The 19587-nt window shown below is 44.1% G+C and overlaps 1 protein-coding gene across 1 annotated transcript in view; it reads left to right on the forward strand.

Annotated features, from left to right (window-relative positions):
* Positions 1-307: 307 nt before the first annotated feature.
* The window catches only part of ETV5 (ETS variant transcription factor 5), a 44884-nt gene continuing 25604 nt past the window's right edge, over positions 308-19587 (forward strand). Inside the window, exons 1-6 of the mRNA XM_063132334.1 lie at positions 308-371; positions 2408-2549; positions 2705-2792; positions 2913-2960; positions 3354-3404; positions 18874-19003. Of these exons, the coding sequence (XP_062988404.1) occupies positions 2505-2549; positions 2705-2792; positions 2913-2960; positions 3354-3404; positions 18874-19003 (362 nt within the window). The 5' untranslated portion in view covers positions 308-371; positions 2408-2504. The remainder of the gene's footprint in view (positions 372-2407; positions 2550-2704; positions 2793-2912; positions 2961-3353; positions 3405-18873; positions 19004-19587) is intronic.

Consider the following 19587-nt stretch of genomic DNA (forward strand, 5'->3'; position numbering starts at 1 on the left):
TATGAATGAAAACGCTCCTCGGGGGGGAAAAACCCTATGTAAATCAAGGCCGCCTTGATTGGCTAGCTTTTCCCGGATGGGGGAAGAAAAAAATATATTAGATAGTTCATCGTTGCGAGGAGGCGGGCTTAGAATGCACTGCTGGGCAACTGCAACCATTCTGGACTGGGAGGTGTTGTAACATCCGAGCGCCATTGGGTGCCTGGTAGGGTAAACAAGCCGTGATTGACAGCCTCTGGCAGGGCTGCGGGCCAATGGGGATGGGGTGGGGCGGGCTCTGGAGGCCGCTCGGGGGCTCCGGCAGCAAGCCGAAGAAGACACAGGGCTTCTGGCGACACTGCACAGCGGCATCGCGGACGTTCGATGGGCAGGTGAGGAGGGGCGAAGCGGGGAAGCCGCCGGGGCTCGCGGTCCTATCTGGGCTGGGGGTGCTGAGCATTGGGAGGGGGGCGTGGAGTGGTGGGATGGGGAGGGGGCGGCAGCGGCAGCAGCAGCAGCGTGTGGAGATGCAGGCAGGTGCTTTGGGGCTGCAAGGTGGCCGGCTGAGCTTGCAATAGACCCGTTGCCGCGATGGAGACATTTTCATTAAGGAGATCGGAGCCTGGTGGCGTTGGATCTGGGAAGCTGGAGCGGGCTAGGTTTGGAGGCTGCAGGAACGCACTGAGGAAGGCGCTACGGCGGAGGCTGCACAGCCGCGCCGCCACAGGATGCAGCAGGCACTGGCTCGGCCGCGAGCCCTGTTTTTTTTTTTTTTTTTTGTGAATGTGGGCGATTTTATGAATGGAGCTGGTTTAGTGTGAATGGAGCCTTGAGTGCGGGGGCTGAGTCTCTGCGCGGCGTTCTGCACAGGGCTGTAAGGGGTGGGGGCACATCTGAAGGCGTTTCATGAATGGAAGTGAGCTGGGAAGTGCGGCTCTTGTTTTTGTGAATGGGGCCCTACGCTGGGGATCTAGTTACACTCTACCTGCTCTTGTTGGTTCCTCTGCCATTCATAAAACTTAGGCCAGATTCGCGCGTGGGGGAGGGGATGGCAATTGTATTGTTTGGCGACGTTAAAGGCTTTTCCTAGGGGCGCAGGAACGGGAGGAGGCCAATTTCAGCGGCTGAAGTCCCAACGCAGATTTAATACGTGCGATGGAACGTTTGTGAAGATGTTTTTTGTTGTTGCTGCTGCTGGCTAAAATCTCAGATCTTTTGCTCAGAAACGATGGGCGAAGTGAAGGAAGCGAGGAGGGTTTTTTCCCTTTAGCATTCAGATGTACACAGCGTGTAAAATGTTTGTGTTCCCAGTGACATTTAGAATCGATCTGCAACAGTTGTTCTGTTAGGATAGAGAAGTTCATAAACGATCTCATCACTACCGCCTTCTTCGCGCCCCCCCCCCCATGTTATGAAACCACTTTTTTTTTTTTTTTTAAGTCCGTTGATTCTGTATCTTGGTCAACAATTCAGTAGAAAATGTGATTTATTGTAAAGAGGAGGATAAACAACACTCGCGCACAACTCCACAGTAAATTTACTTAAGGGGTGACTGAAAACGGCCCCTTGCTAGCAGATTTCTTTTACAACACGCAGGCTGCTTGGAGTAGCCAAAGTTGCGTCAGCAGAACAAGGGACTAAGTGGTTTTCCATTTCGTGTTGGATCTCATGGCAGACGATCACGCAGATTCTCTTGCAGCGTGTTTCGTCTTTCGAGTAAATGATCTGAGATTTCTTCGAAGTCTAAAGGCTAAAACAATACTTCTTCAAATAATGCTTGAAAGCTAGCAGCCCAAACGCAGCACGTTTTCTGGGAAAGTCAGCCCCATTAAAGTCGGAGACGCTTGCTTTTCAGTATAGATGCACAGGCATTGGTGTTCAAACTGAAGGGGCATTTGCTCTCTTCCTGAACTAGAACAGTTGCGTGTAGATGCCTCTCACCTCCTGAAAGCTGAGCTCTTCCACAAAGTAGAATCGACTTTCTGTGCACTTGTTGCTATTTATATTTTATCTTTTGACCATGTAGGGAGAAAATGGACTCCAAGCAATGTGATCGCTTCCTTGTAATCCATGCTGTTCTCTCTATGTTTGTTCTTAAGTGGTTGTAATTCGTCTTTAGTGATGTCACAGCTGTTTCCATAGTAACTCTGTGACATCATGGATTAAAGGTTGGGTATTTCTTTGTTGGCTAAAAATGATAAGGTGACAGAGTAGCAACTTAACACATGAATGTCATAGCAACTAGATGAATAGAGGGGGCAATATAATATAATGGATTCATTTTTCAACTTACTGTTTTTGGATGTTAATTAAACATCACAGATAATCCTCAAGGCTCACTGTGTTCAAGTGCTATTAGAATTGAAGTCTCCTAAAGTGGCTTAAAGGCAGCACATATTTTGATTTCTCTCTCTCTTCTCCCCTCCAGTCTTAAATCTGCCAGAGCTACTTTCTGAACTCTTCTCATCCTGGAATTGCTCAATGCTAAAAACAGTCAAGGGAATATTAAAGAATCTGCAAGCACAATGGATGGCTTTTATGATCAGCAGGTCCCTTTCATGGTGCCTGGGGTAGGTCTTGTATGGTTCTACCTTTTTATGTAACTGTTTTCTTAGCATGCAAACTTTTTATATTTTATTTTCTCCTCTCCTTTGTTTGAAGCTTGCATTGGTTTTGTACTTTTGAAAGATTGCACTTCATAGCTATGTTTCTTTGCTTCTACCAGAAACCGTGCACAGATGAATGTCGAGGGAGGTCAGTGAATGACAGAAAAAGGAAGTTTCAAGACACTGACTTGGCTCATGATTCTGAAGGTAGTAAAGAACCGCCCTTTTTTTTAATTCAGAAAAACTTATTTGAATCATCACCGTTCAAGGGTGAGCTTTCTTATTTGTGGAAGGAGAGATAATACTTTAATTTTTTTTTTCTTTCAGAATTGTTTCAGGATCTCAGCCAGCTGCAAGAGGCTTGGTTAGCTGAAGGTAAATCCCTGATAATATCTCTATCTGCATCCATTTTCCCCAACCTGGCATGCTCCAGATGTGTTGGATTACAAGTCCCATCATTCCCAGCCAGAATGACCATTGAGAGATGCAGTCCAACATATCTGGAGGGCACCAGGTTGTGATCTACAGCTTCATTGAGCTTGACAGGGCCGAGCCAAGAAATATCCATCTGTTGTGCTCGTTGCTGCTATGAAATGGCATATTTTATGCTTACTGTTTTTATTGCTGTGGGGATTGTATTTTGCAGCACATGTTACTCGTATGGTGTTTGTATTGATTTTAACTTGGGAGTCTTTGGATAAGGAAAAGCTGGATATATGTTAAGTAAATAGAAAAACTCAACCATGTAACCCTTTTTCTTTTTTGTAGCCCAAGTTCCCGATGATGAACAGTTTGTCCCAGATTTCCAATCTGATAATTGTAAGTTGCTCTCTTATTCTTTTGTCTGCTTGCTGTGAGGTCTGCAAATACATTGCAAAATATGTGACCTGTGTGTGTGTGTGTGTTGCTTTTGTTAATAAAATGTAGTTCTGGTATGTATTTTGCACATATTAACCGAATTGCTGGAACTTAGAAGAGAGGGGAGCATATAGAATGGTGTGACATTGGAAACTTGGTTAACAGCATGACTTTAAACGAAGAACTTAGAATGTTTATTTGCGTATCTCTGGGGCTACCTATTAACCTTGATATCTGCAGAACCCTTTTAAGCCCCCATGAATACTTCATAATGTAAAAGATATTAAAATCCATTTGACAGCAAGCACAAGAGCACTCTGTCTCTCACCAGCCCTGTGCCTCCTCGCAATTCCCTCAATGACTTTTCTGGCTATTATAGCCGTAGCGAGCGAAAGCTGTGAAGGACAAAGCTTTGCTGGTGAAACCTGAGCAGCTTTAGGGAGCATTAGTCATTGGCAAGCCAGCAACTCTGAGAAGGCAGCTACAAGAGCGCTCCCGCCTCACGCTGCATCGCCGCCCAGAGAACTCTTTCCTTCCCTGCAGCGTTGGAGAACCGACACCAGGGGCCTGTCTTTGCCCCTTTGGGTGCAGTCAGCTACTTATACGTGCCCGTTCCCTGGGTATTTTAAGGCTCTGATCTTGGGGCATTAGAGGTGAAATAAAAGCAAGATGTTCTTCTTAAACTTGTTAAGTGAAAACGTCACTCACTATCCGTTCAGACTTCCTCAACGCCCCCTTCTCCGTCCTGTTGTTGCTGCTTCTAACCTGTTCTGATTGCTGCAAAATCTGAAGGGAAGAAAACGTAGCCTGCAGTGGAACAGCTTCTTGATTCAAACTCTGTCACAGCATGCAGTGGAGTATTTTGTGCTACAGTAAATGCATGTTAATTATTGCCCTTTGATTACTTTGAAGTGAACGGGAAGCTTGCCATGAAAGCTTCTTCAGACAGACAGCATGCTTTGCTGGGTTTTAGTAGTTGCTCCTCTCCCCCCCTCCCCCGCCACCATTCCCTCCTCCTCCCCGAGATGAAAGTCAGCCTGGAGTAAGATTTCTCTCTCTCTCTCTCTCTCTCTCTCTCTGTTGACATTCTAACCCAGCCCTTCCAGTACTCACTTCTTGCTTGGAGCGGTATAAAACTGCAGGCAGGCTGCGTGGGCGGAGGTGTTGTTGGCAGAGGTGTTCTCAAATGCCTCTTGGCAGGCTTTGACAACTCTGTAACCTGAAGGATTGTGGGAGAAACCAAATGGCTTCTCCTGAGCACTGGGCCTTTTCAGCAAACCTGGCGAGAGGCTCCTGTTCTCCTCTCGGGTCAAAAAGCCGTTTCTTCTGTGGGTTGAACATACTCATGGCGTTTGTGGCAAACAAATCGATGACAGGAGGGGTTCCCATTGGAAGCTGCATTATATATTTATATGAATGGCTTCCTGCCTGGAATAGATCTAGTAATGCAGCATTAACTCTTCCTGGAATAAAATGCATCTGTGGATGAAGCGGGCTTGGTTCTGACCTTCTGTAGAATTTCAAATAAACTGAGGCTAGTGAAACTAGTGATTAAAATAATTCTATGCTCTGCAAGCAGGGCTAAATTCTATGTTGAAGTGAGAGGGATGTCTCCAAAAGCTATGACCAGTCTTCAGAGCGCTCTCATGCAGCATTTGAGTCTTGCCTTCCTTGGGAAGGAAAGGTAGTCTGGGGAACATAATCTACCCACTGAAGCTTCCCCCTGTGGCCTTTGTGGAACTCAATAAGAATCAAGTCTACTATAAAGTGCCAGGGTAGCTATATGAAATAATATGAAGAAAGAGAAATGAAAAGAGGCATCTTTTGCACATTAAAGAGTGTTTGGAACTCTTGTTAATATGGCATAGATTGATTGTATGATGATTCATGGTTTGGATTATTCCTGTGGTTTCTAGCAGAAAAATCCACCGTTGTATGACTATCGTGTTAATCATAAACACACTTGCTTGGATGTAAGTTGCATTGAAATGGGCGGGGCTTGGTACCAAGTCAATGTGTTTAGGATTGGAGCTGTTAAGGATGCTGTTGATCCTGGTTTTGTATCAAAATGTTTCCCTGTTAAATGTGGGATTAGGGTAAATTGGGGGATTGTTGGTGAGTTTTTCCTTCTTTTGATGCTTCCTAGTATGTAATTCTAGGAACTCATTTTCTTGAATACCCTTGTAGACTGAGCTTTAAAAGTCTAGTTCTTCTGTAAGTGTTCTATGTTTTCCTATAACTCTGAATTTGAGTATGTCTCTGGATCTCTGAATCTAGTTCTCTAACAACAACACTGCAAGAAACTTTGAGTCAACCTTTCGAAACCAGATGGATCAGACTGCAATTTTCATCACCTCCAGCCAGCATGGCCTGCTGGTTGGGGATGCTGTGAGTTGTAGTCTGTCCCATTTGGAGGGCACCAGATTGGGGAAAGGTTGCTTTAAATCAAAATGCCTATCTTCTTTTCTATTGTTTCTTAATGTTATTTTATTTTATTGGGCAGTATCCAATGGTGTTATTCTGCAATCTCAAATAGTGCTGGTGGACCTTCGCCAATTCTTTCTGTAGCACAAGTGCTTTCATTTTATGCATGTACAACTGGTTGCCCAGCCACTTGCGCAAACTTAACTTTAGTTGGATTCTCCTCTTGCACATAGTTCAGAACGTAGTTTCTGGGATGCTGTCCATTGTCCCCATTTTAACTACTACTACTACTACCTTAATATTGGACTCTTCCAGATGTTATCTCTTTTTGTGTGTGCAACAGACATGCAGTTATTAGCATTTGTTGCACAGATTCAAGATAATTGTCTACCCACCCCCACATCACTTTGGTTTGGGGAAGAAAGTGTATTTCCCTAGGTAAGCATAATTGCATAATGCCCAGCACTGTGGTTATGCTCCCACAGTAAATAGTGCCTCTGACATCACTACTGATGAGTGACACAACTTTTTTCCCCTATCCACACCTCTGCACACTTGGTGACCATATAAAAATTCTTAAGATGCTGAGCACTGCTTTTCTGTAAGTATTCTGTTACTGTTTTCTTGTTTTGATTTGTATGATTTTACGGTTTGACCTATGTAATGGGAACAGCCTTGGATGATTAGCTGGAAAGGTGGGATGCAAGTGTATAAGGTGAACAAGCAGAGGAACATTTGAGGAGCCCCAATGGGAGAACACCAGCAAAGCTACCCCATGCTTCCACAGCCATGTCCCTCTCCCTGACGTTTTATGAACCTTTCGCTCTCCCTATGAAGCAGCAGTGGTGAATATTAGCTTGAGAAGTGGAATTCAGTAAGCCTATAAGGGTTACAAGGGCGCATGGTTGCAACCCTCTTTCTGTGTGTTCCTGATAACACCTTGAATGATTAAATGGGAAGCTACTTCCTTTCTTTAAGACTGGGTCTGTGGATAAAGATGAAGGACTAGGACAGACAACAGTATTTTCAGAACTGAAAGTAGATTGAAAGAAGGACTGCTGTTCCTGGTGTGTATATTTATCCCTATTTTACTTCTGGTAAATTAGTTTTTCAGGGTTTTGTGTTTTAAAACACCCTGACAGGCCTGTTTGGCCAGAAGTAACTGCAGACAACAGTTATGTGTATGCCCCACAGGCAGTAATGCCCTTCTGAAATCACTTTCAACTTCTTTAGAAAAACCATTTATCTGTCTCCAAAGAGTATGAAATGTTATGTCTCTCTAACATAAATATTATAAACATAATATTTATAAATAAATATTATTAATAATAAAGAAATTGTGACAACCAGATAAAGTCAAACTGTTAAACATCTTGGTGCTCTTCTCAGCGGTACATTAAAAACCAGTGTTTAAAAAGTCTGCAATGCTTTTGCTTTAGGTGTAAGAGACTTCAAAAGTGCCCTGATCACCTCCATCTCTTTCAACATTGATCACTTTAGGACTCAGTCCTATGCATATTTAGACAGTAACAAGCCATACAATTCCCAGCATCCCCCGGTCTAAACATGCATAGGAGGAGCCCTTAACCTTTTCAGTTGGAGTTGGTCCCAATGAAAGGCTGTTTGGTAACACAATAGTGTTGAGTGTGGTTAGACTTGCAGCCTTCCCCGAACCTGGTGTCCTCCAGATGTTTGGACCACAATTCCCATCTTCCCTGATCACGGACCTTTCTACCTGAGGCTGATGGGTGTTGTAGTCCAAAACAGTGGGGCTTCAGGTTGGGGAAGCCTGGCTTAGAGAAAGTTAACTTGATTACCTTTTTAAAGAAAGGTTTTCATTGGGTTTCGTTTTGTTTCAAATTAAATCCGTAAGGTTTAGTGAGATTCCAGATTTAGCATCTCCAAAACCATCACTTTGGGGTCCATTGTTAATGAGCCCCAGGAAATCAGAACTTTGCTGCATTCCGCCTTTCTTTTCAGTGTAATTGTACATATGCATTCTTGCAAGACAAAGAATCAGGGTGGATTTGATTTAAATCATGATTTAAATAACGATTTAAACCACTACTCAGAAAGACTCGATTTAATCATGTGACATCCACCCCCCGAAAAAAGTGCACTCTATTCATTTAATTTTTTGAAACTTAGCACTTAAGAGGTAAGGGGTTGATTCTGTGTACATAGATAACAATGGGATTGTGATCTCTGCAGACACAAATTCACAGTTTTGAGAACTGTAAAACCAAGCATTTGTGATAATATCTTCTAGATAGAAAAATTGCCCAATAATCTTACAGAAACCTCCAGAAGAGCATGACATTGTGAATGTATTAATGGAATTTGTTTACCAAAAAAATTAAACATTGCATGACTATACAGCCTCATGCTACATAATTAAAAACTAATCCTTATTTTATCATGTATAACCTTTGGACTATAATGTATCTTAACTAGAAAACTATCTTTAGATAAAAAATTCCTCAAAAAGCGTCTTATTAAAAAAATCTGATTTAAATTTTAAAAATCCGATTTTTTTAAAAAAAATCCTTGATTTTTATCCACCCTGCAAAGAATGCATCTGAAGAAATTGAGTTATTGTTTTCTGCCTTGGGTAGTCTCTGTCTGTAGCCACCCTTTGGAAGGTCTGAAAATGCAGCCTTTCTAGGGGGAAGCAAAGAACAACAAAGTTCAGGGTCAGCACGGCTTTGGTTCCTAATGATAGGAGAGGCCTTGTCCCCTGACCCACAGTTTCTATCTCCAACCTCGATTCTGCAGAGATAAGGAGATTGGGGCTTGTGTGCTGGGTTGGTGTGGGAAGAGGTTGCCCCGTGGGAATGTAACTTCTCCCAGTGCAGTCTGCCCTGCAACTAAGGGATCTAGAGTTAAGCAGATGTACAGTGATCTAATCCAGATCAACTGACTTTCCATGCCTATAAAGGCACACTGTTGCTAAGAAACTGGTTTGTGTGTACACTGACCAGGTAGCTTTGGAAGTTGGTGCTTCAGCAGGGAAACTACACCAGCCTGGGAAATAATGACCCTGAAATTAAAGCACTGCTTCTCCAGAAGGTGAATGAGTAGGCAGGTAGATGGTTCCTTGCAAGGATGCACAAGAACACCCCTCTTCTGGGGTCTTAAGTAGACACTCACCCTCGAATCACAGTGTGGGAATAGTGGAGCGCACCACAACAAAGGGGTTAATGCATCCTTTCCCAAGCAGATGTTTTGCATGACAGTTCCCTTCAACCTTGGTGATTGACCATGCTGGCTGGGGCTGCTGGGAGTTGTAGTCTGAAACATTTGGAGGAACTCAGCTTGGGGAAGGCTTGCTTAGAGCTACATACCCTGATAAAAGACGTGTGCACCACTAATGTTTGCCTTTCTGATTTCATCCGAATTGGGTAATTTGCTTCATTTGGCCCATAAGCAGTTCTTGGACTCTAGTTCTGCTTTTCTAGCCTGTCAGTGTGGGTTCCCTCTGAAAAGTGTACTAGTCATCAAGGCTGTGGTGAAAAATGCCTTATTTAAGTACAAGCCTCAATCAGGAGAGTAACATGGTGCAGCTTTTGCTTGACTGTTCCACTTGAGATTGCAGGTGGGGAATTGGCACCACCCCCACCACACAAAATTCCCAGCATCTAGAAAGAAAGCATGCCAAGGAATTCTGGGCCAGCCTTCTCCTTGCTGCACTAACTTTCTCTCTTCAGGGAGAGATTGGAAATGAGGGGAGACAAAGATTCAAGGCAGTCTGAAGTGGTACAGTCTAGCTGCACTATGTGATCCTGCTGATTATATATCCTGGCTCATTCTGCTTGCATAGGTAGAGCTAGGGGGTTAATGAGGGACAATGACTAAGTTTAAATTGGGGCAGCCACCATCACATCCATGGTATATCTGTCTTCAAAACATCCTTTCCCCTCTTACGGGTTGTACCTCTACATGTTTCAGGGGTGCAAACTGTACCAGGTGAGCCCCTGCTAAAGGGCTGCATTATGGCATCTCTATCCTGGCATCTGAGAAGAAGGCAGAGTTGCACTGGCACAAAGCTCTGTGCAAGCGAGGACCTGGCCAGTTTCGTAGTGCTATTTCAGCTTGATTGTCTCGCTTCGCTGCCAATGCACAGGTACGCCAGGCGAAGGAGCCCTCGATGCCGCTCATCCAAGTGGTGCCGCATTCCTGACTTCCTCCCTGCCTCAGCATGTCGAGACGCATCCTGTAGTTGTACCACTTGCTTGCTTCTTCAGGTTCTAATTATAGTGAGGATATTAGAGCATACACTTTCTCTGACACACAAACGCACAAATATAAATATGCCTTTGAGGCACTGATCTCTTCCCCTGGGAGCTGGCATTGGTGTACGTTCCTCAGTCGACACCCAATGAAAGTACCCTTTTGCTGTTTGCTACTCTTTTGTCACCTGGCAGGGCACCAGAGACGGCTGTTGCCAGTAATGGGTTAGGTGTTAGTTGTTACAAGGGGTGAGTAAGAAATGGACAGTATGCTTTAGTTGTTCCAGCCCAGTAGAGGCTGGTGGCTCTGATGTCAGTGTGGCGGCAAACCCGCTCCAAGTTTCAGTCTGAACCAGTCAAGCTCTTGGATACCTCCTTTAGAGTTCTGACTGAAACCTGGATTCACCTCCCCTCCCCCGAAAGTCGACCCACCAGCTTCCACTGTCCAGCCTTCTCCAACCTGTTGCTGTCTGGACATGTTGGACTACAGCTCCCATCAGCCCCAGCTAGCATGGCTGTGTGGACTGGGGGTGATGGGAGTTGTAGTCCAACACATCTGGTGGACAAGATGAGGAAAGCGAAGTTACTCGATTCATTTCATTATTAAGGGTTTCACTCGTGTGTGTGTGTGTGCGTGTTTTAATTTTGTCTTTGTTTTGCTCAGGAGCAGCCTAATGCATGTACGTTAGTTGCTGGATCAGGCTCCACAGACCTAAATCTGATACACATCCAAGTGCAGATGCTGTCTGTCTGCCCTGAATTGCTCAGTGGAATGCACACTTGGATGAGTGGCCAAAGGAGCAGTGCCGTTGTTATTTATTTATTCATTCATTCATTCATTCAGCACTATCAGTGTACATGGTGTTGTATGTAGTAAAAGAATAAAACAGCAACAAGCTGCCACATAGGCTTACGTTCTAATAAAATCATAATAAAACAATAAGAAAGGGAAGAGAACGTACCAAAGAGGCACAGGGGACAATAAAACTAACAGTGTGAAAGTAAGAACAAAGTCAAGTTCTAAAAGCTGTAGAAAAAAGAAAAGTTTTCAATTGAGCTTTAAAAACAGTAATTGAACTTGTGATCCGCAAATGCTGTGGAAGAGAATTCCAGGCATAAGGGGCAGCGAGAGAAAATGGACGAAGCCGAGCAAGAGAAGTAGAGGCCCTTGGGCGGGTAAGAATTGTGGCATTCGAGGAGCGAAGAGCACGAGCGGGGCAATAATGTGAGATGAGAGAAGAGAGATAGGAAGGAGCTAGACTGTGACAAGCTTTGAAAGTCAACAAGAGAAGCTTATATTGGATTCTGAGGTGAATTGGAAGCCAATGAAGGGATTTCAGAAGTGAAGTAACATGATCAGAGCAACGAGTCAAGAAGATGATCTTAGCAGCAAAGTGGTGAATAGAAACCAACAAACTGATGTGAGAAGAAGGAAGGCCAGTCAGAAGAAGGTTACAATAGTCCAGCATTTGTATGTGGGTCTGCCCCCAATTTACCCTGCAGTCATTTAAATTGCATGGGGGAAGGGTATTTTCACCACTTAAAGCAGAAGTAGATCAGGATCTCTGGGTGATTTGCAGTAGATCTCCCAAGAGTTTTTGAGTCTCAGTACTTTAACGAACATGGCCTTGTTTGAATTGCTTATCTCTCAGCCTCAATGTTCCCCTCTGTAAAATGGGATTGCTAGTTTATTGCTTTGGACCATGTCTTTATTCCACTCTATTGGCCACTTTTAGACTGTGGTGATAAAATATCTAGTATATTGTAGTGTATTTATTTATTTATTAAAACATTTGTATCCCGACCCGTATCACAATGCTCTCAGGGAAGGGTACAGATAAAATCATACAAACAATATAAAATAAATATACACAGCTAAAAACAAATCAAACCATTAATAAGCTAAAACCAGTATAGAAATTACAACCAGTAAAAACAATTAAAACTATGTGCAGGCTATGTGAATTTAGCCATCAAAAGCTTTGTTAAAAAGCCATGTCTTAGCGCCTAAATCAAGCCAGTGCCAGCACCAGTCAGGCCTCCAAGGGGAGCGCATTCCTTAGCTGGGTTGGCACAACAGAGAAAGTCTTCTCCCACATCCCATCATAGCATATGTTTCATAATTGATATATCATTGACTCTGCCTCCTCAGCCACCATTTTGTATCTGGCTCTGATTGGAAGTGAAAAATAGAATAGTTCTTACAAGCCTAAAGTGTACTCCCAGACTGCAAATATCTATGAGCCTCCACAGGGCGGGAGTTGCTGAGGCACCTTGAACAACACTGTTCTTCAGATTTATTACCACCACCTCCTTCCAGATAGGTGATTTGCACAGGGATCCAGTAGCAGGCTGTAAACCAGCGGCCCCACCCACCCAAACATGGCACACTCCAGATGTGTTGGACTACAACTCCCAGCATTTGGCCATGGAGGATGGGAGTTGTAGTCTTGACACACCTGGAGGCTGCCAGGTTAGGGAAAACTGCTCTAAAGGTTGGAAGGAGGACTAAGGAAGAGAGGTGTACTTTATGGTAGACTGGATCTGGGCCAAGGGGAGCTCTCATGGTTGAAACCCAAAACTTGATTTTTTGCCCTAAAGGTAATTGGCAGCCAGTGCAACTCATTTAGGATTGGCTTTCTATGGCTTCAGCACCTTGTTTAGGGCTTTCAGATGCTCTTCAAGAGCATCCCTTTCTTGAAGGCAGGACAGGAGGGCTTCACTCTAGAGCAGGGGTGGACAACTGGTGGCCCTCTGGATGTTTTTGGCCCACACTGCCCATGATCCCTCACCATTGACTATGCTGGCTAAGGCTGATGGGGGTTGCAGGCCAAAACATCTGGAGGGCCACAAGTTTGCCCACCCCTGCTCTAGAGCAGGGTTTCCTAACAGCGGCTCCCTGCTGTTGTTGGGATATAACTCCCATTGTCCTCAGCTAGCATGGCCAATGGATGGAGTGAGGGGAGTTGTAGTACAACAACATCCAGGAGCCCAAGGTTGGGAACCTCTGCTCTAGAGCTCTTGTGGTTCTTGTTCATATGCATTCGACTATTGCTATCTCTTGTCTTGTCTTCTTCAGGATCACTATTTACAGCCCCTCTACTTTCTTGAACAACGTGTCTGTCACAGTGTACTCACTCTCTTGGCCATCCAGCCAAATCAGTTGTGTGCTACACTGGGGAGGTGGGGGTGGTAGTTAGACCCCCTTAAATAGGAAGGCTACAGGAGCAGCTGTTGTTAAGATGTAGGGCCAAGGGTGTCATGCGTGTAAAAAAAATACGTTTTCGGTCCATCGGCAGGCAGCCGTTGTTTTGAAGAAAAGAAGTCCATTTTTAAAATAAATTTTATTCCCCCCCTCGCCCCGCCAAAGAGAATTTCCGGACCTCACCGCAAGTGGGGTTGCACAATCATTTGGGTTTGCAGTGAACTCTGCAGAGAGGCCGACTCCCTCCTAGTTATGCTGGCCATTCCTGCAGTGTTTGAATTCCTTACATAAACGTTGCCCATAGCACAAGCTCCTCTGTGCAGGACAGCTGGTCTCTGTTATGATCTTAAGTGTCATTTCCCTTCCCCCTGATTGGTAGCGCTCAGCTGCAAGGATAGAGGGTTGTTTTATTTTTTGTGAATGGATGGAGTATTCCAAATTGGTTGTGAATGGAGGGCGGTGCCTGCTTGCGGACTTTTTTTCTCTCCCCCCCCCCTCCTTCTTCAATGAATAACTAAGCCCCATTGTGCTGCTGGCAGAAAAACAATCCTTCAAACAACACAGAGACTGTTGGAAAGAATCATGCTTGTGACTGACAGCTGGAACACCTCCAAAGTGAGTTTCCTGCTGTTTGCTGTTCAGCAAGGCCATGCCTAATAGGAGGTGGAGGTGGGGGTGGGGGGTGGAACAGGACAGAGGGCAATTTCTGGGGGTGGGGGGTGGAGAGAGAGACATTAACCCTAGAATTGCCAAAAGGCAGCCAAAATGCAAACAGAGAGAGAAATCCAGCTGGTGTTCATTTATTTGTTTAAAAGCAGGGCCGGATTAAATATGATTTGTGCTGACTCTCTTGAGTAGATAAAGACTAGCTGTAGTCTCTTCCCACAAATAAAACCTGAATGTTACTTTGACCCTAAAGCGTAGCTGCTGCTCAAGGGTGCTCGTGGCTCTCCGATTCTGCCCTCCCATACAAAGAAACATTAGAAGAGGTTCTCGTTCAAACACTATGCGTGAATTCCCGGGATATGAGGCTTGAATGCACGTCAAATGAAAGAAATTTGCTAATTGGCGGTGATGGCTGGAAGCTGCTGGACCTAGGCGATCCTCTCACAGTGTAACGGTGGTGTGCTTAGCCTTTGCGGAGATAATACTCCACTTCCGACTAAGCCAAGCTGTTCTGTTCAGTCACTATTTAGGTACAGAACTCTGACGCACTTGCCTTTTCCTAGAATGTCTCCTTTTAGAAATTAATTAGGTTAAGCATATATTAGTTGGTTTAAAAATTATATATAGTCGAAGAACTCCAGGCTGTGGCATCAGAGCCAGTGACAACCTTCACTCCATGTCTATGTCTAAATCAGCATTTAAGAGGGTCTACATCCAGTGGGCGGCTCCCATGGCCTCATATGGAGTCTAAATATTCCTGGCTCTTTCCAACTCTAATCTGAAATCTGCGCCCAAATTAAGAGGTGCCGAATGGATGCAAGTTGAATGCACTCTGACACTTAAAACTCCTGCTCAAAACAAATAAATACACCAGCTTCCGAAGCAACTTTCCCCAACCTGGTACTCTTCAGATATAAGGGTCTCTACTTCCCTTGCTCAGCTTCGTCCATTTTCTTCTGCTGCCCCTTACGCCTGGAACGCTCTTCCAGAACATTTGAGAACTACAAGTTCAATCGCAGCTTTTAAAGCTCAGCTAAAAACTTTTCTTTTTCCTAAAGCTTTTAAAACTTGATTTTGTTCTAACTTTATACTGCTAGTTTTACCCTACCCTGTGCCTGTTTGGTGCATTCTCTTCCCCTCCTTATTGTTTTATTATGATTTTATTAGAATGTAAGCCTATGTGGCAGGGTCTTGCTATTTACTGTTTTACTCTGTACAGCACCATGTACATTGATGGTGCTATATAAATAAATAATAATAATAATAATAAATAATACTCTCTCTTCAAGGGTGGCAGTCTGAAAACAGGGGCCTGGTGCTTGCTGACTTGCGTGCCCCTTCCATTCTTCCTTGGAGGATTTTTTAGTTAGCGGAGGTAGAGCAGTGTAGGTTTTTTTCCTGATCAACTATCCAGTTTGTTTCAATTCTACTTGAAAAGTAAACTGGTCTACCGTTTTTCTGGAGGCCCAACAAAGCCCAGGAGAAGGGCTGGAGCTCAGTGGGAGAACACATGGAAAAGGTCCCGGGTTCAATCCCCAGCATCTTTAGGTAGAGCTGGGAAAGGCCCTTGACTGAAATCTGCCAGTAGACCAGGAGTGTTGAACCTCTTTTAACTCGAGGGCTGGATTTAATTTTGCAAGGCTTGTTTGGGGGGGGGTGTTGCACATTTCAGTGGTGGGCGGGCCAACAGCAAAATGGGATGGGCGATAGAAGGGATGGGCTCAAAATACTAAAAAATAACAGCTATATTTTAGCTTACAGCTCTTACTCCTAGTAACTAAGCCTTAGGAGAGGCATCACACCCTTTTCAAATGGGGGAGGGGGCAGGGGGGGAATGCACAAACTCAGTAAACTGCCCAAATGATGGGAAAGTGCATACTCCATGGGCAGATCGATCTTGGGACTGTCACAGCACGTTGTGCCAGAGGCAGAGCATCCTTAGCAGAAACGGACAGGAGTAAGAGTGGGGGAGGTCTTAGCATTTATGTAACTGGACGAGATTTGTGCTTCTGTTCTGTCGTCTTGTGTTGTGGTTAGCAACACTTGCACAAAGGAAAACCTTGAAACACAAAATGCTGTTCTCTTTTATGCTCATCTGTGATTGGAATAAATCATTGATTGAGGATCTTAAGGGTCGGGTCACATGGAGGAACTTTGAACGTGCCGAATCAAGTCATCCTCAGATGCATGACTATGTCGATTAATGTCATTATGTATAAACTGACAGTTCAGAAAGCTAACTTCAGTTTCTGCCACCAAAGTGGCTTCAAAAAGAGCTGTTGCAGAAGGATCTTGTGTGTCTATCCACAAACTGCAGTCCACATGCTATATTTCCTCATGGGAGTGTGTACTTGGGGATGGTCATTGCAAGAGTGACCAGGGAGGAGAGAAATACTGTGTGAACCTGCCCTTAAAATGCTTGGCCTGGAAGAGTCATAAAGGCTACCTAATCCAAAGCTCTGCACTGAAATAAGACCCCATATGCCCAGGCAACCCTAACAGATGATCACATATTGCCCAGATTAGAACATACCATGCCACAAAAGATCAGCAGGAATGAACAAGCTGGCAAAAGGACAATGGGTATAAATAAATTTTAAAAATCATGTGTTAACAACAGAACCATAAGAAAGGCTTCAAGTTCCAAGCCAACATGAGAGTATATATCTCTTCTTTAAGGATCTTGTCAGTTTGGTAGTACTGTCCTTTGAGGACACTCCTGCCATTACCCAAATGAGATGGATGGTGACAGGAATGTTGTTGAAGGGTCAAGATATTGCTGACACTGGGACATTCCACATAATGCTGACAGAATGTATCAAATTGCCATCTTAATCGAGGTTTCAGTGTGTGTTTGGTGTCTGTTGATTAAAAGCTTCCTGTGCAAAGACTGCACTCATGGAACTTTGTCATGAGTTTGTGCTGTCTTGTGTAATAAAAATATGGATAATACTCTCCACATGGTAGTATGCTCAAGAATTATAATTAAAGAAAAGGATCTGCATGCTCGAGAATAATAATTAAAGAAAAGGATCAGGATGAGAAGACCAACTTAGCCGCTGACCAAATGCAGGCATTTGTTGGATTCAGCACTGTATATTTTTAGAATCAGTTAAGCTGAAAGTTGCCATGACTCTTGTTGAGACAAGGTGTTTTTCTAACAAGGTCATTCCCTACTTTGTAATTTATTACCCAGCACTGGCATGGCTGCAGCACTTGTATCCTCAGAAGAGGACTTCTACTGCCAAATCTTACTTGAATATTATTATAGCGCTGGGAGGGATACATCCTTCTCAAAGGGATATCAGAATGCCAGGATAGCAAGATTGAATGATCCGATTACAAATCTAGTTCCCTTATTTCTCTCAATGGCAGCTGAGGACAGATACTTGTCCAAATCAATCGGACCTTTTGACATTTTTGATGGCATTTCTCTTTGTTACGGTGGCATAAAGTAAAGTGTGAAAATGCAAGTTGTGTTGCACTGGAGTGATCCTGAGCAAAAAAATGTGGTGTATGAGTACTGAAATTCATTGATATAGAATCCTTTCCTTTTCTTTAAGTGTAGGTCATAGCTCCATATTTCAACTGCAAGTTCATCACCACCATGTTGTATCCTATAAAACCCTTTTCTACCATTACTGTTCCTCCTCAATAGACAGCTGCAGCCAAGTGATGAGATAAATTCTAGAGGCACCCAGTTTGCCTCTTATTTTATTCTTTATTTATTTTATTTTATTAAAACATTTATATCCTGCCCTATATCACAAGGATCTCAGGGCGGTGTACAGATAAAATCATACATATAAAATAGAACAATAAATATACAATTCTAAAACAAATTAAACCATTAATATATTATCCAAGAGTGTGCCCTCAAACATGCTCCAGAAGGCCCTGCAACATCCTGCCCTGCCTTATTGATGTCAAAAGGGTATAGAATATTTGCAATCCATGGCTCGGTTCCCCAAGGTGTAGAAATTGGTCTGTGGTTTTGGTCCCAGCATATATTTTATTTATTTATTGCATTTATATCCAGCCTTTTTTCCTCCAAGAAACCCAAGGTAGCGTACATAATCCTCCTCCTCTCCATGTTATCCTCACAACAACCACCTGTGAGGTAGGCTGGGCTGAGAGTCTGTGACTGGCCTAAAGTCACCCAGTGGGTTTCCATGGCTGAGTAGGGACTAGAACCCAGATCTCCCAACTCCCAGTCCAAAACTTTAGCCACTGCACCACAATCTGTTTATTATCCTGAGCACTCTGATTCTTTGATACCCTTCATGCTTGGTTTGAAATGGATCAGAATGTGGGTGGGTCAGGCCTTGAGAATGAGAATTCATGACAGTCTTGCAAGTTACTGTTTGGGGACAGTTACCAACCCACTTTCTCTTTTGTAGCCTCCTTTCTCACCCACCCCTAATACTAGTGCTGCCGCTAGTTAAGCTCTCCCTGCAGCTGCTATCCAATGCCTATTGCGACTAAGGCTGGCAGTGGCACTTAGTGCCATTCTCAGAGACACCACAGCACTGATACATTGCCCTAGAACGACCTTAAACAACCCAGTTTAGCTGTGCTAACTGGGGATGATGGGAGTTCTAGTCCAACACACCTGGAGGGTGCCAAGTTGTTGAAGGGTTACTTAAATGTGTTCCCCTCTAAAAGCTGGTAACTCCTTAAGGCAAGAAAAAAACATGCAAGAGTTGTCCATATGTGGGCATCATCACCATGCAATGCTAAGACAACTGCGTGCGAAACTGTAGCTCTGGGGCAGCGAGTCACATCTGGTTGCCTGCATGCGACAGTTACTCTCTATGGAAGTCTGAGTAAGGGCTAAGTTATGTGACTGATCTATGACACATTTGTTTGGGTTTTTCTCCCCCCCCCTTTTTTTTTTTTAATCTAGTGGTACTTCATGCACCACCCCCGGCTAAGATCAAGAGAGAACTCCACAGCCCTTCTTCTGAGCTGTCAACCTGTAGCCACGAACAGGTGCTCTGTGCTAATTATGGAGAAAAGTGCCTCTACAACTATTGGTAAGTCGGACGAGTTTCCACTGCACAGCTAAAATGCCTCTGGATGGTTTGCGGGGAGGGCTGGAAAGTGAATTGGGCACATTTGGGTGGCCAAAGCAATCCACACTTACTGCAGTTGCAACTTGCCACAATTGTGATGATGCAAAAACTTTTAAGAGCCACCTGGTTGTGAGCTGAAACAAGGTATAGAGAGGGGACGCGGACACATCAAGATAATATTTTTAGTGATACTGCTTTGTCTATATAGCACCCGAGGAGCATTCCCTGTCTCTGCAGAGAACTGAAGGGACAGTAACCTCAGTTTCTCTAAGGGCACAATCCTATGCATGTTTAGAAGAAAAAAGTCCTACCAACTTTCAGCACCCCTCAGCCAGCTCGAAATTGTAGGACTTTTTTCTGTCTAAACATGCATGGGACTAGGCCTTAAATTTAGTTATTTATTTAATGCAGGGTTGGGGAGCCACAAAAAGCCTCGTGTGGCGCAGAGCGGTAAAGCAGCAGTTTCTGCAGCTGAAACTCTCCCCATGGCCTGAGTTCGATCCCAGCGGAAGCTGGTTTCAGGCAGCCGGCTCGGGTCGACTCAG

The sequence above is a fragment of the Elgaria multicarinata genome, chromosome 8, assembly GCF_023053635.1.
Source record: "Elgaria multicarinata webbii isolate HBS135686 ecotype San Diego chromosome 8, rElgMul1.1.pri, whole genome shotgun sequence".
Taxonomy (NCBI): Eukaryota; Metazoa; Chordata; class Lepidosauria; order Squamata; family Anguidae; genus Elgaria; species Elgaria multicarinata.